This window comes from Podarcis bocagei (genome assembly GCF_964188305.1).
Source record: "Podarcis bocagei genome assembly, chromosome: 13".
In the NCBI taxonomy this organism is placed as follows: domain Eukaryota; kingdom Metazoa; phylum Chordata; class Lepidosauria; order Squamata; family Lacertidae; genus Podarcis; species Podarcis bocagei.
Window position 1 is genome coordinate 3,576,425 of NC_138138.1, and position 26,666 is coordinate 3,603,090.

Genomic DNA, 26,666 nt, shown 5'->3' on the forward strand with positions numbered 1-26,666 from the left:
TCCAGGGTCAGAGCGGCGGCATTTCAGATCTCCTCACTCTCTCCCACAGGCATACTCAGTCCACAACTTCCCCCTCTCCTCTCCTGCCTCCAAGAGGGGGTTTAATATTCTTTGCTGATGGAAATTTAGTCTTTTACAAAAGGCTTTCCAGGACTCCAGCTTGCAACTTCATTGCCTCAGTCTATTCCAGGGGCCAAATCCTGGCTATGTCCAGGAAATTCAGGACATATGCCAGCCCTAGATTATACCTAAGCCAGGGAAAAATCAAGATGCTAAATTCTTTACTGCAAGCCTCAACACGTTTATTTCATCATGGATCAAGCTGGGTCCATACCCCAGAGACAGATCTGTGACCCCATTTTCCGTCTACGAAATGTTATCGATCCAAGCAAAAGCAAAAATTTACCACTAGAAGTCATATCAATAGATACATATAAATCCTCTGATTGAGTCAACTGGCAATTCCTAGAAGGGTTGTTGCCAAAAATGAATATGGGGCTATATTTTATGAATTCTGTCATGAGACTATACAAAAACTCATACGCTCAGGTTAGGGTAACTGGTATAGACTCTGAAGCCTTCTCCACTGCAAGAGGGGTGTGGCAGGGATGCCCTCTGTCACTCCTCTTCTTTGCCGTCTCAATTGAACCACTGGACCTCTCCATTAGAAACAATTTGGAGATAAAAGGAGTAGAATTTTTTTATTAAAAAGTGCATAAAATAAGCCTTTTTGCAGATGATATACCAAAAATAATGTTTTCTAACCCAAAAGATGCAATGCCTGTATTAATGAAAGAACTAGGCAATTATGGTGAAGTGGCTGGATTAAAAATCAACAAATCCAAATCAGAACTAATGTATATAGGCATTCCTTCACCATTCAAAATCAGACAGGTTTTAAAACCTGCCAGAAGGTAATAAAATATTTGGGAGTGCAGATAACTAAAAATCAGCTCTAAGTAAGGAAACTTCACACCAGTATTCCTACAGGTATGAGAAAGTCTTGAATATTGGAAAGGCCTACATTTATCATGGTCGGGAAGCATAGCTGCAGTAAAGATGGCTATCCTGCTGAAAAACTCATTTTTCTTTCAAGTGCTGCCGATTATGATTACACCCAAACAATTTAAAATTTGTCAGTGCTCAATAAACAAGTTTATTCAAGATGGGGGGAGAGCACGACTAGGCTCCAGAATTATATATGGAAGGGTCCAAAATGGTGGGCTCAGAATCCCACATCTTCAGACTTATTACAATGCCTTCCAGCTAAAGCTTTTGATGTCACTGAACCACGGGCAAAAACGTAAACCATGTATAAATATAGACATTTCAGATCCAGTATATAGAGCCTATCCCTTTCTACTCTCCTCACTCACTAAAACGCATACGATTGCGTACCCTGTCCTCTGTACCACATGTGTGGAAAGCAACATTTAAAAAACTGGCTCCCCCGCTATCTCCCCTTATCCCTCTTTGCTTTCACCCATCTTTTAAAGAAACAGGACAATACTTAGATTGGAATGGTTGGGAACAGGTGGGCCTTTTCAGATTAAAAGATTTTTATGCAAACAGTATCCCACTATGAAAGGAACAATTCATAGCTGCCAAACGAAACCTTAAATGGTCATGGTACCATTTCAACCAGCTGTGAAGATTCCTGTTAAACCCAGACATTTCCACTCAAGCAAACAGGAAACTAACCGCAATGGAGCACATCTTTTTTAACTTCTCTCCACTCATAGCTTCCTCAATTTACAAAGCTCTAATAACACTGGAATTTGGCAATATTGTTCACAGAAATGCCATGGGAAATGGACCTAGATGTGCAAATACCAATAGTCTAGTTTCTGCAAAAATAAGGGAAGCCTCATTAAAACTTCTGCATAGGTAGCATTATACACCGGTGAGACTGTCCCGAATGTGTAAGGAAGTCAATCCCAATTGTTGGAGGGGATGCATAGTCAAGGGTACATATTTCCATATGTGGTGGTGTTGAGACATCATCAAACCCTTCAAAGAAATAAGCTGAATATACAAGAAAACCATGGAAGTGTCCCCTGCGCTAGCACTGCTTGGGCTTAGGATCCTGCCTGCTCCTGATTATCCTAAAGATGACCTCTTAGCCTTTCTATTGACTGCTGCTCATACAGAGACAGCCAGATGTTGGAAAACCGGTGTTGGTCTAACAAGAGTACAGTCAATAGCACTGGCTGAGAAACTAACATGCCAGGTGAGAGCAGCAAAGGGCAAACACAATCTATATTCCTCTTATATGGCAAATGTTTATTGAATACATAAATTCTTCAGGCAGTGGCAGGAATCCACCCAGCACTCATGGGAAAATGTGGCATGATCTCTTAGAGTAATCAAATGAAACTTTAACACATGGCATGACAGAAGTCTGTAATTTCATCAGGACAAGTACCGGTAATTTGTTGTTTACTGTTGTAACAATTGTTTTCTCAAAATTTATCTTCTGTACCATAAAAATAAATAAAAACTGTATTTTTAGCAGCAGTAGTAGCAGCAGCAGCAGCAGCAATAGTCTCCCACTGAGGAGAGCAGGAATCCGCACATGCAGTCCTCTCCATCACCTGGAGTCTTCCCACTTCAGAGTTTCGCTCTACAGTGGTGCCCCGCAAGACGAATGCCTCGCAAGACGAAAAACTTGCTAGACGAAAGGGTTTTTCGGTTTTGCGTTGCTTCACAAGACGAATTTCCCTATGGGCTTGCTTCGCAAGACCAAAATGTCTTGCGCTTTTTTTTTTTTAAGCCGCTTGAAGAGGCGCAGTTGCGACGGACCGTGCTTCGCAAGACGAAAAACATCGCAAGACGAAAAGACTCGCAGAACGATTTCTTTTCGTCTTGCGAGGCACCACTGTACTTACTTGTCCCAAAGTTTTGTTAGCTTATAATACAGAAAGGCTACAAAAGTTCAGGTGATTAGAACAGGCCCATGCATTGGGGTGGGGGCTATAACCTGCCATTTATGCCGGATTGACTCTCTTTTACAAAAATAGGCACAGCAGTACAAAGATTTTAGTGAATTGCCTCTTTTGTACGCAACTGTCATCAGCTGCATTTCCAACATCAACGTAATCCTTTCATGTGTTAATGCTTAACATTCCATCTGGTTAAAACCAAATATCACTAAGGTAATATCAGTTTAGCCCAGTCTTTGACTACTGTTTTTGTGCCAAGATTACATGGTTTAACCTCTCAGCCAGCAGGCCCCAAATTGAACACTTTGTTCACATGGTTATAAAGGAGCCCTGAGTATTATTATGCAATTTCTTAACACTTGTTAAACCTTTTTCTTGTAGCAGCAATGTAAAGCAAATATTGTGTGTGACAACGAAGTAGGTTTTGAAGGAAATGAGCTTATTAAAAATACACCTTGCCTTATATTCATGTAGTCATTCTGACATGGAGAAATGCTGATATGAACAGACTTTAGTACTGTAAATAAATAAAGAGGTTGTGCAATTGCTAATCTAGCTTGCAACAGCCCAAACATGCTAAAATGCAGCCGGCTGGGATACAAGCTGGATGCATAGCTAAGCAACCATGAGATCTATTCACCACACGCCAAACTGCACTGTGGGGGCTCACCAAACAGCTTGGAACCCGAGAACGAATCACAAGCAAGGCAATTTTGGGAGACCGGCTCTGCGTCCAACTGGGCGGCTGTGTGCTGCTTCTGGCGTTCATGAGCAGGTCAAGAACTGAATCGGATCTAAGGGCCAGCTAGGAATGCAGCAGAAATATTCTGATGCAGATCACCTCCGGCTTCTTTGGGGAGATGATGATCCGCGTCTTCTGAAGCCAAACTGTCAGCCCACAGAGGCAGGTTGCTGAAGCCAAAACAAGAGTTTGCCTCTTCCTAAAATAAGTTTTGGTGTGTTTGTTACATGGATTTCTGGGAATGATGTTGCTAATGCAGGGATTAAATTATTTGGGCTGCAAGCAGCAACTCAAAGCAAGGAGTCTCCGGCACTGACAGCAGAAGCTTGGAAGCTCCAAGGCTGCCCAAGAACCATTCTGCCAGGTGTGGGCAGGGCCCCTTCTGTCACAACCACCTTATCAAGGAAGTCAGGAAGTTGAACTAATTACATTAAGAGATATAAAAATGATGAACGGCAGAGTTTTAGCTATCTTCAAAATAAGGGCTTACTAAAGGCTCTTTTTTTGCAAGTGCTGTGTGGAAGTATCAGACCACCTCACACTCTCTCGTGCACTCTCATGCACACACACACACACAGTCCCCTCTCCTCAGCCAACCTCTGCAGTTCAGAGCAGGGGCGCATTGCCCCATCTCCACTCTTCAAATGATCCAAGTGAGGGGTGAGGAAGGGGTGATTGGCATCCCAATCAGGGCACTGAGCTTTATCGCCCCAGGGCTGCGGTGTGTGAACTTTATTTTTGTTTCTGCCACTGCCACCAAAGTTGCGGTGGGAGTGTGGATCAGGACCCCAACCTGGAGGCTCGCCACTCCTGCTATACCCACCTAAGTGGGCAAGATCACTTACTTGAAATCTTAGTATCACTGCAGGTATAGATGCCTTGTCGCTAAGCAGACTTACATAATTCTACTGTATAAATAGGAATGTGGACAAGGTTTTGAATCATAAGAAAAAGAACACTTAAAAAAAGGATAGGTGACATGTCCCTCACAAACAAATGCAGCATTTTTAAACGATGCCAAAATCAAAATGAGGAATTTGGAAGGTATGTGGTAATCTTCAGGCAGTTGTTCTGGTTATTTTTTTAAGAGAAACCCTTTTAATATTTGCTTCAAGGCAAATGTATCTTGTTACAACAACTTAAAGGTCTTGGCTGCAAGGTCTCATCTCACAACCAGCTGGTCCTCCTCTGATCACTGAAGATTAGAAGATTTAGGAGAGAAGTAAGTATGTCACCCTTTATACAACTAATTCAGAAAAAGAATTTGTCTGAAAATAACTTCAGAAAGCATTTTTAAGTCAAAATAAATCTTCCTAATCTTTATGAGAGAAATCAAGACAGCCTGTACAGACTCAGACATAGGAGATAAGGATTCAAATTAAGTTCAGGCATCAGCTCTAGCAAATCATTGTATTACAGCCGCTGTTTCTTATCATTAAAACTATGCTACCATTTAAAAAGTTTGCAAGGACGAGTAAGGAAAAGCCACTGTACACTCTGGACAGCAACTTCTGGACAGGGTGAGCTATAAATTGAAACGTATTCCAAAAATTATATTTACAAATGCACATATTCAGAAGGAATGACATTGGTGCAACAACAACCACTTAAAGCAAGTTCTTTGGCCCTCAAGCAGAATGCAGAGTTGAAGGTCTAGATTCCAGTTCTAAGAGTGCCCAAAGAACATGCAGTTAAATGCACCAGAAAGAAAAAGTCAGTCCTGACGTATATATTGGCTTCCTTATTTCCTCCCCTGAAGATCTCTGAATGCCTAAACGATGGTCAAGAATTGGCCACAAACCATGTTTTGACCTTCCTAGTCATGACTTGTAGTGTTATGTCGTGACCTTAGAAGCCATGATTGAACCAGGGTGGATAAAAATCAATGCTTTTTAAATATATATATATATTTTTAAATGTTTTTTTTTAAATTTAAATCAGATTTTTTTAAAAAAGAAAATGCTTTTGGAGGAAAAATCTTTCTAAAGATAGTTTTCCATTTCAGTTACATTATAGTCCAAAGTCTATTCATCAGGAAATTAGGATTTGTTTTTAATTATGTAGCATGAGGCTTTATATGCAATGTTTAGATTTTTTGGTAAATGAATTCCATTAATCCATTCACAATGTCATGCTCTTCCAGAGGTTTCTGTAAGATTATTTGGGGCAGTTTTTCTAATGAGAAGATATTATCACAGATACTTGTTTTTGCAGTTCTCAAACGTGTGAATTTGTGTCTGCGGAGATAACATGCCTTTTCTTCACAGGAAAAATGTTATAAAACATACAGTGGTTTTTTTTTGGGGGGGGGGGTTGGTAGGGAAAATATTCATGTACTTACAAACCCCCACAAAATTCATTGCTGTTAAATATTTTTGTTACATTCAAAGCTACTATCTCCACTTCACTGCTCAACATACAAATCAGTGTTATACTAACTTCTGACAGCAAAATGCAGAGTATAGAATGAAAGAATCTTTATTTATCTTGGCACAAACACTGAACATAAGCGCAAGGACTGGATAAACAAATAGCCAAGGTTATGTACAGTATATGCCACAAGTCATTTTTCAAGTGACATAATGGTGAAGAAACCCAATTAATTATTTTGGGGGGGGCAGTGTATTTCATTATTTTATTTTAATTATTTCTAGGTGAATTTATATCTATGGCTGGAGGCAGAAATGCTTCTCAGTCCCAGTTTCTGGAAACTGCAGGAGAACAGAGCATTCTTGCACTTGGGTTTTGTGCACTGGCTTCCAACAGGCTGGCGAGTGTTATGGCAAGATGCTCGACTAGATGGGTTACCGGCCTGATCCTTATGCTTCTTATGTGATTTTAAGTTGTCATAAGCTGCCTTGAGTGATGCACAGCCACTAAAAGGGTATGACAGAAATGTATATATAAATACCGTATTTTTCGCCCCATAAGACGCACCGGCCCATAAGACGCACCTAGATTTTAGGGGGGGAAATAAAGGAAAAAAAATTTATTTCCCCCCCAGGTGCGCTGCGCTAATCCAGAAGCTTGGGGCAAGCTGAGGTCAGCGCGCCCCAAGCTTCTGCGTGCCGGCAAGCAGTCCGCTGCCGCCCCAAGCCTCCCGCACCCGGCAGGAGGTCCCGCCGGGTGCGCAAGGCTTGGGGCGGCAGCGGACTGCTTGCGCGCACCGAGAAGCTTGGGGCGGGCTGAGCTCAGCTGGCCCCAAGCTTCTCGGTGTGCGCAAGCAGTCCGCTGCCGCCCCAAGCCTCGCGCACCCGGTGGGACCTCCTGCCGGGTGCGCGAGGCTTGCAGACACTCGCCCGAAGCAGGGGGAGCCCTCCAGAGGGCTCCCCGTGCTTTGGGCGACAGGCTGCCGCCCCAAGCCTCGCGCACCCGGTCGGACCTCCTGCCGGGCGCGCGAGGCTTGCAGGCATTCGCCCCATAAGACGCACCCCGATTTCCCCTTCATTTTTGGAGGGGGAAAAGTGCGTCTTATGGGGCGAAAAATACGGTAAGTAAAAAGCAAACAAACACTGCATATAACTGGAGGAGTTGGAGAAAGCTGGTAACAGTATTTGTAATCTGCAGCTCAGAGCCCAGTGGCCACACACCCTTTCTTGCTGCAATGCCTCAAAATTAGGCAAAAAACATATCACCGCCAGCAGCATCATCTATGTGGTAACTGCTTGCCTCCCAAACAATTGTGCCAGCCAGGGGTGGCAAACTCAGGGATCAAAAACATCGCAATAAGCAGAGTGGACCACAAATAATTTGCTCAAGTTCACAGGACTAAAAAGTAGAAACTTTATACAGCGGTACCTCGGGTTAAGAACTTAATTCGTTCCAGAGGTCCATTCTTAACCTGAAACTCTTCTTAACCTGAAGCACCACTTTAGCTAATGGGGCCTCCTCCTGCCGCCGCAACGCCGGAGCACGATTTCTGTTCTCATCCTGAAGCAAAGTTCTTAACCTGAAGCACTATTTCTGGGTTAGTGGAGTCTGTGACCTGAAGCCTCTGTAACCTGAAGTGTATGTAACCCGAGATACCACTGTATAGCCTGCCACAAAAATACAAAGATGTGGAATGATGCTACAACTGGGCCAGGGCAATATACCGTATTTTTCGCTCTATAGGACACACTTTTTCCCCTTCAAAAATGAAGGGGAAATGTGTGTGCGTCCTATGGAGCAAAGAAGCCATAGCCCCGTGACCCTCTCCCGGCTGGAGAGGTGGCGCACGGCTATGGCAGGAGCCTCTTTAGCCGCACACCACTTCTCCAGCCGGGAGAGGGTCGCAGGGGGCTTCTTTAGCTAAACAAGCCCCCCGAGACCCTCTCCCGGCTGGAGAGGTGACGGGCGGTTTTGGCAGGAGCCTCTATAGCCGCGCGTCACCTCTCCAGCCGGGAGAGCGCGCGCACGGCTAAAGCAGCCCCCCGTGACCCTCTCCCAGCTGGAGAGGTGACGCGTGACTATGGCAGAAGTCTCTTTAGCCGCGCACCACCTCTCCAGCCGGGAGAGCGTGCGCGCGGCTAAAGCAGCCCCCCGCGACCCTCTCCCAGCTGGAGAGGTGACGCGCGACTACGGCAGGAGCCTCTATAGCTGCGTGTCACCTCTCCAGCCTGGAGAGCGCGTGGGGGGCTATGGCAGGAGCCTCTCCGCTGCGCGCCTTTCCCCGCTCCCCGACCTGCTCTTTGGGTGGTGGGCTTTCCCCTGCCAGCCCCAAAGAGCAGGTCGAAAGGAACCTGAAGCCTGGAGAGCGAGAGGGGTCGGTGGGCACCAACCCCTTTCACTCTCCAGGCTTCCAAGGTAGCCGCCTGAAGGCGACTGAACGCACCTTAAACGGCACCTTGTTTTAGAGGGGGAAAACAAGAGGGGGGAAATTCTCCCCCTCTCTGCGCAGCGCCTCCTGCCGCTTTGCTGAAGGGGTGCTGGGCAGAGAGGGGGAGAATTTTTTTTCCCTTGTTTTCCCCCCTCTAAAACAAGGTGCGTCCTATTGTCCGGTGCGTCCTATAGAGCGAAAAATACGGTATTTCCCAGAACCAGTATGGGGGGAGACTGCGATGGCAGCTTCACTCAGCGGTATATCTCTGGTGAAACAATCCCTGCTTGAGTCCCTCTGTCTCTAGCGCCCAGCGCACCGAAGGACAAACAAACTAGCCAGGAGCTGGAGGCAGAGGGACTCAAGCAGAGACGGTTTCACCAGCGGTATATCACACTCTGCCCTGGCTGTGTCAGGATGCTATCAGCAGCTCCCGGCTGGTTCCCCAGGAAAGTAGAAAGACAAGGCAAAGTTTCTTACAGTTCTTTTTTATTTCAATCTTTACAGAGAGGTTATAGAACCCAGCTTCTTGGATAGTGGCGTTGCCCCGAGTGAATCTCCACCCCCGTCTCTCCCACTTCCTCATTCGTCATTCTCATCATCTCCTCTACAGATGCTGCCTTGTCTTTGAGCTCTTTGCTCTCCTACTTTTAAGACTCACCAGGTTCTGGGAGATGGAGGGTCTGGAATGCTTTCTAGTGACAACATGTCAGCCAGATGCTGCTCCGACTCTGCCTGCTCCTCCTCTCCCATTACAGTGGTACAGGTACCTTGGTCCTCGAACAGCTTAATCGTCAAACAACTTGGAACCCAAACGCCGCAAACCCAGAGGTAAGTGTTCCAGTTTGCAAACTTTGCAGGCGGTTGTAACTGCCAGGGCAAGGGTAAAACAGCCCCACTCCCCCACCCTGCTCACACCGCCTGAGAATTCAAAGCTGCCCCTCGTCGCCCTTTCGGGCGCCCTCTGCCCTGCTTGCCGCATCCTGTCAGGGCAAGGGAAGGATGCCCAGCGGTGCCTTGTCCCAGGCCAGCACCAGTGCTGAGTGTAATCTAAACTGCCTTCCTCTTCCTCCTCCTGAGGAGGCAGTCTCCAACATTCCTCCTCTGCCCAGTTCCTGACAGGCAGAGGGAGAAACAAACAGTTTTTCAGAGCCCCCGACCCTCCACCGGCTCCGACAAGCCAGCGGCTTCATTAAACTAGTCCCCCTTCCCAGCTGAGAGAGCCCCAAACCCACTCCTGCTTGCACATGAGTAGGAGTGGGATTGGGGTTGCAGCCTTGCTTGGAGCCCACCCTCTCGGTAGAAGGCAGCCAGGTGGTCTAGCGCTCACTAGCAGCCTCCAGCAGCCCCTCTCTACAAGGCGCCTTTGCCCAGGAGGGTGGGCTGCATCTTTCCTCCTGGGGTGAATGAACCCCCCTCCCCAGGAAAGAGGCAGCACACCCACACAGGCGAAGGCTAAGGCAGTCAAATGCACAGAGCCTGTCAGGCTCTGTGTGCTTGGAAACTGCCGCCTGGTCCGTCATCGGGGAGTGGGAGGCGAGTGGACAAGGTAGCTCGCCCACCCCCCACATCAGCGAACGCGGAGGGAGTCTGGCCAAGGAGCCCCAAGGTCTTTGCTGCTCAGGGCTGGCTCCGTTGGGGACAGGAGCTCTCCCGCCTCTAGTGGAGCCTGGCCAAAGAGCCCTGAGTCTCCTTCTGGTCATCCACAAGCCCTAAGGCCGACTGAGGCACCTGCCTTGGGCAGTGGAATCCAAGGGGCACCCCTGAGGGCATGCACCCCTCTCACCAGATCCAGAAGGGATGGCTGGTTCCCCCTAGAAAGCCTTCTCCAACCCCCAATTGTTCCTATTGTTGGACAACAGAAGCTCTTCAAGAGTCTTGGCAGCACTGACAGAGAGAACATTAATTTGGCAGAAGCTGGAGGTCCCTTGAAAAGATGGAAAAGAAGCATAACAATGACCTACGTCTTAAGTGGTAGAGTGACTGTTCTGTTCTTTCTAAGAAAACAATGATATGCCATGGGTTAGTAACTACATCATCTGCAAGGGATTACTAGTCTATTGATTCAAAATATTATTTCATCCGTGCACAGGGCTGGAGAACGTCATCCTCTAACCTTGGGCAAGGTTCCATACAGAAAGGAGTTGAAGTCAAAGTATAGTTTCCGTATTACATTCCAAAACACACACAGTAAAAGCCTTCAGTGTGAATATACAATTATTTAGATCACCTTGTTGCATGAGTCATGTGCAGCAAAGCCATTAAAAATAAGATATACACTGTCAAAATCTTGCCAAAAAAATAGTAAACTGAGTCCGTATGCTACATGAAAATACACCATCAAAATATTAGGTAACGATTAAAGCTAAGCCAAATGACGGCTTAGTCAATGCAAATGAATGGGTTTCCAGAGAGGAAATTTCCTCCTCTCTGGCTCTCTTGCTGCAGCACTGCACTGAACTCAGCTGCTGTTTAGCTTAATGTGTCATCTGAGCCCAGCCTTGTGCTGTGCTGTCCCCCAAACAAACCACAGGACAAACCTTGGTGACACCTTGTGGTTTGTCTGGAAGAAAGCTAAACCATGAGGCTGAGCTTAGACAATATGCTAAGCCAAACTGTGGCCGTGCACAGCAGCAGCAGGACCAGGAAGGAGCCAAGAGCCCACAGCCTTCCTTCTGGTAGCCTACAGCATATATGCTCATTGTGGAGTGACTTAACATTACATGAATTCCAGTAAGAAACAGGAAAAGGAAAAAATGCTAACTTTCCCCTTGGAAGTTGTTCATTTATATGTTGCTTTCTTACCTGCCTGGATCTGATAGCATTAAAACTGACCAGTTAAAAAAACAACACAAACATATGGCTCAAATGCCAACTCCATTATAACAAGCATTATCCCTTAAGAATATTGATCAGAGAATGAGATACCTTGTTTTTTACTTAATCTTATACCAAGTGGCTTTGTTACAAATAACAAAACTTTGTCTGATTCTCACCCAAGAATTTGAGAACTACAGATATTAATAATTATATGAAAGCAAAATAGTTAATAGCGGTCATTGGTAACAAGGCAGCGCTGCGAATTAACCCAAAACATCCTGGCACTGGTTGGCTAAGCAACACATGCAATAAAAATCTGTAATCTCATTTCAAACCAGAAGAGGCAACACTGAATTCCACACTGGACTCTCTCTAGGCAGCTCCTGTTGCGCTGCCTTCTTGTTAAGGGTTCCACAGAGAAGTATTGTTATAAGGCCGCCATACACCCCTAGGGACGCGGGTGGCGCTGTGGGTTAAAGCCTCAGCGCCTAGGGCTTGCCGATCGAAAGGTCGGCGGTTCGAATCCCCGCGGCGGGGTGCGCTCCCGCTGCTCGGTCCCAGCGCCTGCCAACCTAGCAGTTCGAAAGCACCCCCGGGTGCAAGTAGATAAATAGGTACCGCTTACCAGCGGGAAGGTAAACGGCGTTCCGTGTGCTGCGCTGGCTCGCCAGATGCAGCTTTGTCACGCTGGCCACGTGACCCGGAAGTGTCTCCGGACAGCGCTGGCCCCCGGCCAATAGATGTGAGATGGGCGCACAAACCCCAGAGTCTGTCAAGACTGGCCCGTTCGGGCAGGGGTACCTTTACCTTTACTTTACACCCCCTCTTAAAAGGGAATGGAGTCCAGCGTCAGAATTTTGTTTCTTGCCACAACTATAAGCTTAAGATAACCTTGTTAGTAAGGGAGAGACATTTTGGCACCTGAGGCAAGCCACAAAATGGCACCAACACCCGTCAGGGAAGAAGCGGGGAATGGAGATCTACATCGGGAACAAGGCAGGAATGAAACCAACCTAACCTGATGGTTGAAATGGGGATCAAAGGCTGTTGGGCGGAAGGATCTGCTCTGCATCACGCTGGGAGGGGGGTGCAGAACCCAGCAGACCCCAGAGAGCAGTCCGGCCTGCCACTTGCTTCCTGGGGGTGGGAGGAGACCAGCAGCGCCTCCTATTCACCCAGAACAGAAGCAGCATTGGCAGGGCTGTGGAGGCCCCTTCCTCCGAGGAGTGTGCCCCAGGCCCCTGCTTTTCTCAGGGCAGTGGCAGCAGCAACAGCCAATGCATTCCTTGGAAGCTGGATCTGCTGCTCCTGTGGATCCTGCCACCCGAGGCAGTTTCTTCACCTTGCAAGCCCTGAGGTTAGTCAGCTAATAATGTTCCTGCAAGTAACAGAACACTTTTGGGGCAGAAACACCCCTTTTTCTTCACTCTGACTGCCAAAGCAAGCAATCATCCCCATGCAGTTGGCGCCTCAGTGAAAACACTCAGCCAAAGTCAGCTAATTATGAGATAGTAAATGAAAACAGGTACTGACCAAATATATAAAAACTAAGAAAGTTGTCCATAGGAAAATACCATGATCCATAGTTGGACAAACTATGTATTAGAATCAACCAAAGTAATTGCAAAATAGTTAGCAAGTTTTCAGGTCCCAAACTGTGTTTCAGTGGCAGAGCACTTACATCCCATGCTTGTATTCAGTAAACTGCATTATATATTTAGCAAATTCTAAAGGACTCACTTCACACATAAAAAATTAGGGCAGCAAAAAACTAGGAAGCACCTGTCACCAAATTTAAAAGGTGCAAAATAAGATCCTGCTTACAAAGCACCTCCTAAGGATTTTAACATACTCAGCAGAAGCCTTTTAGGATGAAAACAGAGGAAGGAACAAGTATGGCAAAAATAAGGATAAACGTTTGTGGACAAGATCCTGAAAATTCAGCCAACTTTGCCAACTTTCACACACCTCCAATAGCCCTCTTACAAAGGCCGCCTGTCAACACCCTGAGGGAGAGAAAATGAAAGTAACTTGCTTTCTATTTGCACACCTAAGTCCTGGAAGCTGAAGGGCAACTTCCTGAATCATGCAAACATTCCACACACTGCAAATAGCAACAAAAACCATGACAGATGAGCAAGTTTCTGCAGCCTGACAGTGCCTCCTGAGTTTCGCTGACTCCCGGAAAGCTGTCTTGCCTTATTTTAGCATATCTTTTTTTTAATTTTAAGAGGAAGCAATTGCAACGTTTATTCATATCTGAAATGCAAAAGGTTCACTGAACTCTGAGGGCAAAGTTCATGGTTTGTAAACATGTTACAGAAAATACTTCCAACATGTTGAACGCACTTATACATATGTAGCACTGGAAATTGTACTGAATGGGTTTTTAAAGAACTAAAGCTGCAAACTAACTAATTTGGTTAGGAGGCAAAATTTTAATTAGTACGGCTGCAGTAAAATGCATTTTTTATTTTTGAAGCTACTTTGGTGCTGATGCTACTGTAATAGGGAATTAAAAAAGGAAGCATTCTACATCATTTATTGCAAATGGTGAGATTTAACATTACTGTTAGCTTTGCACTTCCTCCAAAATCTAAGAAGCAGGTCTATACAGTAGTGAGGTATGAATATGCATATGTAAATTTAAACAAACTAATTGATTAAATGGTAAAATGACCAACCTAAATGTCTTTAACTGATGGTACAGCCTTGATTTTAACTCCTTGAAAATGTTGATTCAAGGTTCCGACATGAACAATGTTTCATTATGATGTCATCTTCCCATTACAACATAAAACTATCCAGAGTCTAGTGAAATGCCATTATGATTTAAAAAAGCAGTCGTTCTCTGAAATGAACTTTGCTGTTCTGAGACGAGAGAAGCAGTATCATGAAATCTGAACAATAAAAGGGTCCTTTACTTATTTAAACCTGACAGTACACTCTAGAAGGTCCATGAAGCTAGTCTAATGCTAACCTAATGTTGCAATTTGCAGGCTATTGGTATGCTTAAAAGCAGGCAGGCAGTGTCAGGACTGCAGCCAAAGAGCAACAGAATTTAAATTAAATTCTCTGGTGCTATAAGGAGTAGGGCAAATGAGTTTAAAATAAACTACTACCCTGGACTGAAAAGTTCATCATCTACATGAAACAGTGGTTCCGCTCCTTCCTCCTGGACCGTGTCCAGAAAGTGGTGGGGGGGATGAGTGTTCAGACCCCTGGGCTCTCACTTGTGGGGTGCCTCAGGGTTCTGTCCTCTCCCCCAGGCTTTTTAACATCTATATGAAGCCTCTGGGAGAGATCATCAGGGGGTTTGGGCTGGGTGTCCATCAATATGCAGATGATACCCAGCTCTACCTCTCTTTCAAATCGGAACCAGTGAAGGCGGTGAATGTCTTGTGTGAGTGTCTGGAGGCGGTTGGCAGCTAACAGACTGAGACTGAATCCTGACAAGACAGAAGTATTGTTTTGGGGGGGCAGGTGTGGAGGATTCCCTGGTCCTGAATGGGGTACCTGTGCCCCTGAAGGACCAAGTGCACAGCCTGGGAGTCATTCTGGACTCACAGCTGACCATGGAGGCGCAGGTCAATTCTGTGTCCAGGGCAGCTGTCTACCAGCTACATCTGCTACTCAGACTGAGACTCTACCTGCCCACGGACTGTCTGGCCAGAGTGGTGCATGCTCTGGTTATCTCCCGCTTGGACTACTGCAATGCGCTCTACGTGGGGCTACCTTTGAAGGTGACCCGGAAACCACAACTAATCCAGAATGCAGCAGCTAGACTGGTGACTGGGAGCAGCCACCGGGACCTTATAATACCAGTCCTAAAGGATCTTCACTGGCTCCCAGTACATTTCTGAGCACAATTCAATGTGTTGGTACTGACCTTTAAAGCCCTCAATGGCCTTGGCCCAGTATATACCCCCATCGCTCAGCCCAGACACTGAGGTCCAGCTCTGAGGGTCTTCTGGCGGTTCCCTCACTGGGAGAAGTGAAGTTACAGGGAACCAAGCAGAGGGCCTTCTCGGCAGTGGCACCCTTCTTTGCAATGCCCTCCCATCAGATGTCGAGGAATAAAGAACTACACAACTTTTAGAAGACATTTGAAGGCAACCCTGTATCGGGAAGTTATTAATGTGCAACGTTTTACTATGTTTTTAAATTTTTTTATAAAATATTTATTAAGGATTTAAACAATAAAACACCATTCACATACACAACCCAAAAAAGAGAAAACACCATCACCGTCAATCAGTAAAGAAAAAAAGAAAGAAAAAAGATACGATAAAAGATATACAAAAAAAGACAAAGGACAAAAAATCATTAAAAAGACATGAAAAATAGTTCAATTTCATGAATAAAGTTTCCATAACCCTCTTTTCTGACTCCCTCACATCTCCCTTTTCTGTGTTCCCATTTACAAAATCTTATTCAGCAATGCTTCACCTTCTCTCAAAACTTATTTTAAATTATACGTTTCAGCTATTATGTCTCCAATTTTTCCCTTTGTTATCAAATATTTAAGCTTGACATAATATTATTCAAATTTCGCCTTTGTTCTTATAAATCAATTATTTTCATACTCCTTTCAGCTGTGTCACTAATGCCATATTATCTTTATATCCTGCATCATTCTAACATTCATCGTTTTACTATGTTTTTATATGCACTGCAAGCCACCCATAGTGTTGAGGAAACCCAGCCAGATAGGCAGGGTGACAAAACAACAACAGCAACAACAACAACAACAACAACAACAACAACAACAACAACACAAAGTACAGATGTTGGGGGGGAACTTCTATCTGAGAGCCTGAAGAGGAATTCAGTCAGAGTTTACATCACTCGGCAAGATGGACAAACAGTCTAATCTGGTAAAGGCAGCAGCTTCCCAGGCCTGAAAGGAGAAAGGCCTCTTCGCCAAAGCAGCAAATGGATCCAGTGGGTTACCAGCCTTAATGGAGAACCACTTTGCTCACTTCATGCAATCCAAACATCATAGGAATAAGCATATTTTCTAAGTAACATATTTGCCTAATTGACCGCAACTGTGAAAAATGGTGAAGCGTTATTTTTTGTAGATTTGGTGGATAACGTTGTTTGAGGAGGGGAAAGCCCCAGCCTTATTTTTAAAATTAGCTTTAGGGTGGATTAGCACAGCTTGTGACCTACATGTCAAATGCAGCCCTCAAGGCACGCACTGTGGCCTGCCAGGAGCTTCTCCCGCCAGGCCTTTCAAACTATTCAGTTCCAGCTCAATAATGAGGGTGAAAGGCAACACACACATTCAAAACTTTCCCTTTGGCAGCTCAGGTACTCAAGGAGATGAAGCATTTAATTCTACTGTCAGACACAGTCCAATTTTGTTCATGCGAGAGTTTCCACTAGACCAAATTGATTTGGTATACTCAAAAGTTTGATAAGGTGCACAGAGCTCTACAGAAAAGAAGTATTATGTGGTAATGGGCATTTCAGAGCCACTGAAAGAAAAGCTTGCTACCCTCAACACTATAGCTGCTCCAATAAAGAGTATCCTGAGAACCTGGTTCAAATTTCACCTCGTCTTTGAACTCACTAAGTAACTTGAAGCAAACCCTCTTTGAAGCCCTCAATCCACACATAACCCTGTAATCAGTGTTAGAAACTCAGATATATAAGCTAGGTGCCAAATGGCTCCTTAAACCAGGGTTACAGTCGCCAAAACAGAATGCCTAGTTGCCATTTTGGGGCCAGATGGCTCAAAAGTCATATTTTTCAATACGACTTTTTGGTGCTGTGATTCCTTCTGATTGTGCAGATAAAATATCACAGCAGAATTCTACAGGATGTGTTGCTAGTGTTTGAAAATAGTCACGATCCAATAATCCCCAGGCAGGCACCTCCAGATGGCGGAGACATCAGGTGCCATCCTAGTGCCCAGGCATCTTCACTCAGTCACAAGGGCCAAGAGTCAGGTGAAAAAATGCACCTAGCAAATTTCAAATCATAATTCTTACCTAACAAGGTGGAAGCTGATTCCTTGGGACAACCAGGGCTCACCTTACCAAGTGAAATGCCCAGATTTTTTTTTTAAGTCCTCAAATCTCCAAGCCACACTCTTTCCTGTCCCACACCTCATTCCACAATTGATTTCAAGGTAGAGTGTGCCCGGGGTACTTTTCTGTCAATCTCCCATTCTATGGCTAATGAGCTCTCTGCACCACTCAGTTAATCTCAGTCCAAAACTACTCCCAGACCAGGGGTCATGATCTGCCCATCTGTCTCTAAGCACCAAACCCAATTTTTATCTTACCAGACGTACTAGCTATTTGTCCTGGCTGTGTAATTTCCCCTCCTCACTGTTGTCACTATTTCAATCCAGATAATGCATCTAACAAGAACTAGTCTACTTTTCGGGTAGACCCACGGGCTGTTCTGAGCATGCTCAGAGCTGTTTCTACATCTGCAAACAGCTCAAACTGCTAAGTATAAAATGCCAATGTTCAAATGTCCACTGTTTCTTTGCAAAGAGGAGGACAGGGAGAGTACCAAAAGAGGTGGAAAAGAAGACAACTTTTCTCCCAGCAGAAATGCAATTCTGGCAGCAGGGATGCTTTGTGTGCGCCTCAGATTTGAGGCAAGTGCTGAAGGCTCTTCAGGGCTGGCAACCTCTTCCCAATCCCACTGGGTTCCAACAACTGCACTCACACCCAACTGTACAGAACAGGCACCTGAATGCAGAAGCAAATCCAAAGGGGGGGTGTGGATAACTGGGATCTGGAAGTCCTTGAAGTGCTTGCAGGTCAACTAAGAAGAGTTCACTGCTTCCAGGCCCTTCTTCCCAGGGCTCACCTGACATTCTCCAAACAATAAAGTCTCTACCGGGAACTTCAGTCCTGCAGCAGGAATCCCTGAAGTTCTCCGCTCCAGTCCTCGCTTCCCCTTTTCCAGCTTTCCACCAGCCTGTTTCTCCTCGGCCTGCTCTTTCTGCAAGCCTAGGTCTCCCAACTTTATCTTTCCTCCTCCCCACTCTCCCCTCTAGAAAAAGAAAGACCAGCCTCTCCAAAGTCAGAGCTGCTGGGAAATATAGCCCCTATAAACAGTTAACTTACTAAACCTCACAACAATTTCATAATTATCTGTCTATGTATTTCTAATAGTATAACCAAATCAGTAATTTTTGATATACAGTAATTGTAAAAACTACTATGAAAATTTGTTGTTCCAAAAAATGAAACCATCTGGTTGTAAATATTAAGATTATACCAGAAAGAATGAGTCTTTCTGTAAAAAATATATGATTTAAATCAAGTCTTACTGACTAGCGATTTGAACTGTGATTTAAATCAATTTGATTTAAATCAAATCCACCCTGGTGCTATTTGTAAAACAGCAATGCTTAAATGTCCACTTAAGTATCTATGCAAGGGAGGAAGATGGGGAGAAAACCCAAAGTTGGCCACCACTCCACCATGACCTCTCAGTAGACCCACCAGGTTCCAGAGGACACTGACTGACCACTTCTTATAGAGTTAGTGCAAGGATTACAGGATGGTGTACTGAAGTTCTAGGCATTATTACCATGTTTTCCAGGACCAGTCTAGAATAGAGAAGCAGTATGAAGATGAGAGCCAGCATTTTCATTCATGAGCTACACTCAAGTATTAACTGCCAGTGATGAGCCATTCCTAACACTTGTTTAAAATGAAATTATTTCAGACTTACACTAATTGTTCTAAAAAAAGAAAGAAGACATTGTCAGATGGGTTTTAAAAAGAATTAAAGGAAGCTCATGGAAAAGGAGTGCATCAATAGCTATTATTATGACACCTAAATGAAATTTCTGTATTTGGAGGCAGTACACCTCTGAATAGTGCAAGCTCAGGGCTGGGCACAATTATGAATTAGAATCATAGAATTGTAGCGTTGGAAGGGACCCCAAGGATCATCTAGTCCAATCCTCTGCAAGGCAGGAATCTCAACTAAAGCACCTCCAGTGAAGAAAAGTCCACAACCTCCAGGGAGACTGTTCCACTGTCTAACTGCTCTTTCAGTAGCAAAATAGCAAGATGGTGTTTGGATGCATTTCAAAAATCATACTATATAATTAATTCATTAACAGAAATGTGGGTTTTAAGAATATGTGGACATAGCTATATAAAGAAATCATAACAATGAAGCAGAAAAGCGAGCTTGTGTAGTGCCAGTCTATATGACTTTTTAAAAATAGGATTTCTTTGTGGTTAGCTGCTCTTCATCAAAAGATTCACATGAAGCTCCTCAAATGCTGTGAGGATGCAGTGCATTGGGGACGACATCCGAGGCGCAGCTGCCACTGACCCACCTTTATTCTGTCCCTCAAAGATTCCTGGTTCCTGCAATGCTGGGGGTAGGACCCCTCCCAACTCTACAATTCTGAATCCTGCCTTTATCATCAGTTGCCTTCTCACACCTTCACTTCCTTACTTACTTTCTGCTGCATTCAGCTTTAGTCCAGTGCAGTAGCTACATTAGATATTTTTTTTTTGCGCTGGGGGGGAGGAATCCCTTCACAGAATTAACAGGCAGACACCAAAAATTCCTCCCTCCTCCTGCTTCTGCTGTGTTAGTTGCTAGGTATGAACATTTCTCTTGAGCTGAAGGTGGGAAGTGTTGTCATTACTGCTGATGTCACAAAGGCTTTCCTCCTGAAACTAAGGGAAACAATTGTGGGTTTGGGAGTAAGATGATTCAACAAGTTCCCTGAATATTTTTTCAGACTTGGAGTGCAATACTCATCAGAGTTTGCGGGTCTCTCTCATAGCTAGAGGAAGGGGCAGATTTGCAGTTTTAATTTGAGAGATAGAGAGCGGCAAGCTTTTAGCTGGCCCAGACACTGAGGCAGAGAGAAGGATTGTGTTCCAAGCGCTCCTCTCACTTCTCACTACTCTCTAAAACAGTTCATAGTGAATCACATGGGATCAGGTCAACGGGAACTAATGGCTACATTTACACCCTCCTCGCCATAGGCAATCGCTCCACAGCAACAGATGAACAGACATTCGTGTCAGAATCTGTGTCGTTCAGCGTGGAAGACCCTGAGGAGTTCTAGCTTCAAGAGGCTAGAGAGTGCATCACTCCATTTAGAAAGAAGAGAGAGCCCTTTTGAGAAAGTGCACTGTAAAGACTTAAAAGCAGAGGAAGAGAGCATGAAAGCATTAGGAGATCAAGACTTGAAAAGCCTGATGAGGAAACTGCCTTTACATTAAAAGGCAAGCACAATTTCTAGTAGCCTTTTGAGGTTATGCACTTCAGAGAAGAGGGAAATAATAGGGTTTTTAATTTTTAAAAAATAGCTGCACAGTAAAATGAAATGCAAGAAAGTGGGCAAAAATAAAATCAATGGATATTTTGAGCAATTCATCTAAAAACAAAGGCCTGAAGCCAAGGATGCCTGCTTATTTCAAAGATCAGTCAATGAACTTCAACCTCCCAAATCTCTGAAGTTCCTGGTTCATGTGCAATGGCTCTGGCTGTCCTTTCTCGCTCGCTCTGGCCTTCCCCTCATGCCCTTAAACTCAATTCTTCCAGAACCCAGGGCCCTCATCTCTCATGTCTCTTGGACAGCCAGGGAACCCCTGCACCCTCCCCCCCTTTCCCTAAGGTCCATCCATGGCAGGGAAAGGGGCCTTTTGTCTGCCCCCCCTTTCTTGCATTGGCTCTAGAGTGGATTACGCCTGCCAAACTGCAGACAAATAGGTCTGGGTGGGGCTGCAGCAGAAGTAAGTGGGATTCACTTTCTTCCATGATCTGGAGTGGGGGCATGGACTTGTCACTTACTCTTTCTTACTCAAAAACAATAAAGAGGCGGCTGAGGAGTGTGTTTTCTTGCCTGCACATTTTTAAAAAACACTTTGCAGCATCCCACTGGCTTTCCTTCCTGGCACTTGATTGTGTCCTCCAACAGGTCTCACTGGCCTTACAGCATTACATGCTTGTGATGTTGCCTGGAGTTCTGAAGAGTTCTGAGTTTTGTGTTGGTTAAAAAGAGCAACAATGAAATAGAGCTTTGAACTTTTTTTTTTAAAAAAAAGGTATTCACCACTGTCCTTTAACTAAAAATAAAAATCTAGAGTGCTTTGCAGACAACATTTTGGAAAGGCTCAGTTCTTACAATGTCCGTTGAAGTAGAGAAACACAGTGATATGTATGATTTGATTTGTGATTTGATCCCAGAATGACCCTATTTTCATCGGAGAAATGTTGGAGAGTATGGAGTTATCTCCGAGCTAAGGAGATAAGCTGCCCAAAGTGGATAGGGGATTGGCGAAGCCCACCTAACAATGTTTAGAAAAAATAAGGATAAGAATTTGTTTGTATTGTTTGTTTTTTTCTGCTTGTGTTGTTTAGTTGTGTTATAAACTGAGTAAAAAAAAGGGGGGGACAAAGTGGATAGGGGAAATTATTATTATGGAATAGGACATCCCTACTTTCATCAGAGAAACGTTGGAGGGTGTGTAACCATACATCTGTTTTGCATTCCCTCTAGTAAACTATTTCTGGGCCCTCTGCCCCATAATCATTCCTTTGGGACCATTTGCCCTGCTTTAGAAGAACATATTGCCTCCTGAGTATCAGAACTAATCATGGCAGACCTAGTTAAAATAACCAGCCTAGGAATCTAAGCACAAATACTCTGATCAGAGCAGAAATACTATATGCAGCAGAACTAGCATCGCATGTGCTTTCAAGGTACTGATATTTAACACAGAAGTCTCACAATTTCTGGATATACAGACACACCAGAAATCATGAGAGATCTTTGTGTTAAAATCTCCATACAACAGGTCACCTGCTTGTTCTGATACACAAATAAGTGACCTGCTGTGTGGAGATTAAACACACAGATCTCTCACATGATTTCTGGAGTGCATTTTCATGCAAGACTAATACAGTACCTATTACACTGGTAATCTGGTGCATTTGAGCACTGTCCAAACCACCTTAAACACACACACGATATATTTACTCCAAGGTCATTATTAGTAAAATACACAATCGGACTCTACACAAATTCATATGGAATTCTGATGATTTGGGGGTTTAAAAGAAGTTTCACCTTGCTTACTTTCCATATTGTTTTAAAATCATATCTGATTTGCATTTTATTTTTACTGAGAGGAAACAGGAGCTTATCCGGCCAATTTCTGTGGATGAATTCCATACTTTCAAAGCTACAGTTGCTCATGTTTCTTTAAAAACAATACAGTATCCAACACTTTAGAAATTCAACACATTGTAAAGGCAATTTCACAAGGAACCCAAGAAGCATAAACACAGTGAGTGAGGGGAACACCTGCAGGAAGCAGAAGCAACAATTTTGGATATGGGGAGGGGGCTTGTCTGACCCCCACCTGACACTCATCCCCAAGAAGGATGCTTTCTATAGAGAGGGCAGTGTGGTGCCTTGAAGCGAATCCAACTAATGCAGCTGCAGACAGTTAAGAACTGGATCCCGCCCTGGAAAGGGCAATCCTCTGCTTAGAGGCAGCCCAATCCCAGGTGGCGTAACCAGGGACAGGCCGAACTGGTCTTGTGAAAACTCAAAAGGCTCTTGATCCAAGGGTCAGAAAACTCTCTTCCCTGGGGACAGGGGAGGAGCCAAGGGAGGAGGGGGGTGCAGCTCCCCCCATTAAATCAAGTAAATCAATAAAAACACTTAACTGAGGTTCTGCCCCCCCCCCACATATAAAGTGTGGCTATGCCCCTGCCAGGGGAAGAGGGTCATGGCCACAACTTGTAGCAGAATTTCACCAGTGCCAGGAATTCATTAGGGCCAAGTGGGCAACGAAATGCGCCTGTCAAGTCAAAGATGAAAAAGGAAGAAGGCCGGTCTCTCAGGTCCCACCTGCCTCAGGCAAGGCAAGGAAAAAACATACAGGCACCAGCTCCCTTGGGCGCAGACAAGGAGGGGCAGGCCTTTTGTGGGGGGGGGACCTCAGTTTGCTATGTATTTTTGTTTTTACTTGATTGGGGGGCAGCTACCCCGCCCGCCTCCCTTCGCCACGCCCAAGGCAGCGACACAGGTTTGTCCCCCCCCCCCCCCCGCCAGCGACGGCTACAGGTGGCTCTGCTCCCCTCCTGGGGGGGGGGGGAGTTTGCAAAATGCAGCTGCGGGCGGCTGTTCACACGAGTGGAGCCGGGGCGGGCCCGCGCCGTCGGCTAAGGGGCCTGGAAACGGGCCCCACCGGAGGGGGGCTGCGCAACTGGAAACACGCCGCGGGGTGGGAGCAACAGGGATCGAGACGCCTCCGGGGAGTCGGAGGGCGAGGGGCGGAGCCGTCGGTCCCAGGCGCGCCCCCCTCGTGCTTGCAAGCCTCGCCGGGGCGGGAGGAGGAGGAGGAGGCCGCTGGCAGCCAGCGACGCGCGCCCGGGACCAAGGCGCTCGGCAAGAGAACGCTTTTCCGGCGCGCAAATGGTACGGAAAGGCGCCAGCCGCACGTCTGAATGCATACACGGGGGTACAAAAAAGCAAAGGAAGGCAACCGGTGCCATGTTTTAAAGACACTGCAATTTCACGTGGCGGAAGGAAGGCAAGCCTGGGGAGGGACCGTGACACGGGGGGGGGGATGGCTGGAGACTCCCTGCTGCCCAGGATCCCCCGAGGTCCCGCAGCCCCAGCCCGCCTTCCCTCGCCCCACTCACCGGGAGCTCCACGCTGACCTCGGTGCCGTCGAGCAGCTGCACCCGGCACTGCAGCGCCGCTCGGCCGCCCGTCGCGGCCGCCTGGATGTGCGGAGGCGCCGGGGCGCCGGGCGCGGCCAGCGGGGCTCCGGCCGAGGCCGCCCGGGGCGCCCCGTCGCGCTCGTCTCCTTCGCCGGCCGCTCGCCCGTAGCGCTGCATCGACCGCCGGCCGAAGGTCCTGCGCAGGAACCGCAGCATGGCGCGCCTTCGCTCCGGGGGACGCGAGCGGCACTCCGGCTCCTAGCGGCCCCGCGCCGGCGCTCCTGCGCGGACGGAGCTCCGCCGCCGCCCGCCGGGAAGCCAGGCAGGCAAGCAGCGGAGGGCTCTCCGCCGCCGCCGCTGGGCGGGGTCCCCGTGTGCCGCCGCCTCCCTTCCTGCCGCAGACGGCGGCGGCGGCGGCTGCACAAAGGCGACGGGCGGCGGCGACCTGTGGCGGCGGCGCCGTCGCTCTGGCTCGGCCAAAGGGGGCCGCGTCCCTCTCCTCCTCCGGGGCCGCCTCGCGGAAAGGGCGCCTGCGGCTCTACCTGCGCCCGGCTGGCCACCTGCTCCACCTGGCCTTACCTGGGCGGAGGAAGAGGGGTCGGAACAGCGGCCGAGATGCCTCGCTCCTCCCCGGAAAGCCGGCCAGGCCCTTCGGCGGGCCGGGGGCGCCCTCTCTGGCCCGCGCCGAGGCAGGCGAACGGCGGAGAGCGCGTCTCTTGCTCCGAAGAAGCCGGCGGACCTTGAACACTTACTTCCGAGTAAGTTCTGGGCAAGGCCAAGCCGACAGGAAGGGCCTGGCAACGCACGCTTGGATCTCGGCCTGAGCAACTCTTATGATGGGAATGGTTGGCTTCTTTTCCAGTCTGTGCTCTTGTTTTCTTTGTCAGAGGTGGGAAGGGGACCCCAAGGGTCATCCAGCCCAGCCCCCTGCCATGCAGAAATCTCAGCTATTGAGGAGAGCCCACAACTTCCCAAAGAAGCCCCTTTCACTGTTGAACATCAATGTATTTTGTGCTTTTATTTCGTAGGAACCGCCGCCATTCCATCCACGATCTAGTGGAGATTCCTGCATTGCAGGGGGTTGGGCTAGATGACCCTTGGGGTCCCTTCCAACTCTACCATTCTAGGATTACTATGACAAGAGCCCTGCTGGATCAAGGCAACTAGCAGTCTGTTCTCCCAGGAGTCAACCAGATGCCAATGGGAAGCACACAGGCAGATCCTGGGGCCCCGGCAGCCCCCCCCCATCCAGAGCTTAGGGTGAGGCCAGTGGAAGGGAGTGCAAAACACAGAACACACTGAGGCTGCACCCTGAATTGTTTCATTTTCATTTCATTTTTTTAATTTGCATACCGCCTTTTCTATTTTGCTATATACAAGGCAGTTTACAAGCTGAAGAAACAACAATATACAGCAAAGGTCACACATCTTATAATGATCCAATAAAAATGTCAAGATAAATATATGACTTAAAATAAACAACAGTATCAAATAAAGTAATATTTAATAACCCATTAGAATATAATAGTATACAAGAAAATAATGTCAACCTATCAGCAAATATTAGACAGAAATTCACTCTCAACAATTGCAGTAACCGTTACTTAAATTATAAAATAAAGCAACAGCAAAATACATCAAATACCACAATACATAAAAAGCCATAAAGTAATGATACTGTTGTTCATTAATGGTGCCCTTTCTTTAGGTGTTGGTGTCCTGGAGCAGAGCCAAACCCAGATGGAGCTCCTTCTTGCAGGACCAGGCATGCTGAGATGCATGTGTGAACAAAGAAGATTTGCCCTGCCCAGGAAAGAAAACAGTAAATGGCTCAAGTGTTGAGCTCTTCAGCACAGAAGGCATCCATCTTAACACAGTGTCTTCTATGGTCTGTCATGGATCAAAGCAGCAAAGCACAACACAGATAAGGGCCAGTTGTCTCACTTTCCTGTCTCTGTCAGTGAGCACTGCAAGTTGCCAAGTTTCTCTCTATCCAGGGCTGTGTGTAGGAGCAAGTAGGAGTCCAAGTGACTAGCACAAGCCGCAAGGAGCAGTTTAACTCAGACTCCACTCATGTCCATGAATTGCAGCCCTTCCAGAGAAATGAAAGGTTGCCATCACTCCAATGGAGAAAAGTCAAGGTCTGCACTGTTATGAAGAGAGCAGACCTTGCTCTCTGCCCTGGCGGGCCTGGCAGTGAGAAGGCACCTTTACACATCCCCCTCTATATGTTCCCATCACCCACCGGAGATCCTTGCAATGTCTCCCCTCCACATACAACCTGCCTTTCACGATGGTGTGCATTTTGCAACGCTGAAAAAATCCCAAGTACAGAAAGAGTTAAAGGGTTGTGCAATTCATAGGGAAGGGGGAGGCTGGTACATCAACAACTGGCAGAATAGTTCTGTAAAAAAACAAACCAAAAACCTGATCCTCAAAAGGTTCTCATTTATGATCGCCCACGCCACCTTGGGAAGAATATACAGTGGTACCTCGGGTTACAGACGCTTCAGGTTACAGACGCTTCAGGTTACAGACTCCGCTAACCCAGAAATAGTACCTCGGGTTAAGAACTTTGCTTCAGGATGAGAACAGAAATCGCGCAACGGCAGCGGGAGAAGGCAGCCTAGATATATTTTAAATAAAGAAAATATTACAGCCCTTCTGTGTGCTTTGC

General features: G+C 46.4%; 1 protein-coding gene and 1 long non-coding RNA gene across 6 annotated transcripts in view; one reads left to right on the top strand and one right to left on the bottom strand.

Moving 5' to 3' along the window:
- Window positions 1–24,220, bottom strand: part of EPB41L4B (erythrocyte membrane protein band 4.1 like 4B) — a 146,423-nt gene extending 122,203 nt beyond the window's left edge. For all 5 annotated transcript variants that reach the window (XM_081168514.1, XM_081168511.1, XM_081168510.1 and 2 more), the window contains exon 1: window positions 23,969–24,220. In XM_081168514.1, coding sequence (XP_081024640.1) covers window positions 23,969–24,205 — 237 coding nt within the window. In that variant the 5' untranslated portion in view covers window positions 24,206–24,220. The remainder of the gene's footprint in view (window positions 1–23,968) is intronic.
- Window positions 24,221–24,651: 431 nt separating this feature from the next.
- On the top strand, window positions 24,652–26,390 carry LOC308572513. Its single transcript, XR_014001791.1, has 2 exons — window positions 24,652–24,747; window positions 25,698–26,390. It is a non-coding gene; the product is annotated as an uncharacterized lncRNA (long non-coding RNA).
- Window positions 26,391–26,666: the final 276 nt, after the last annotated feature.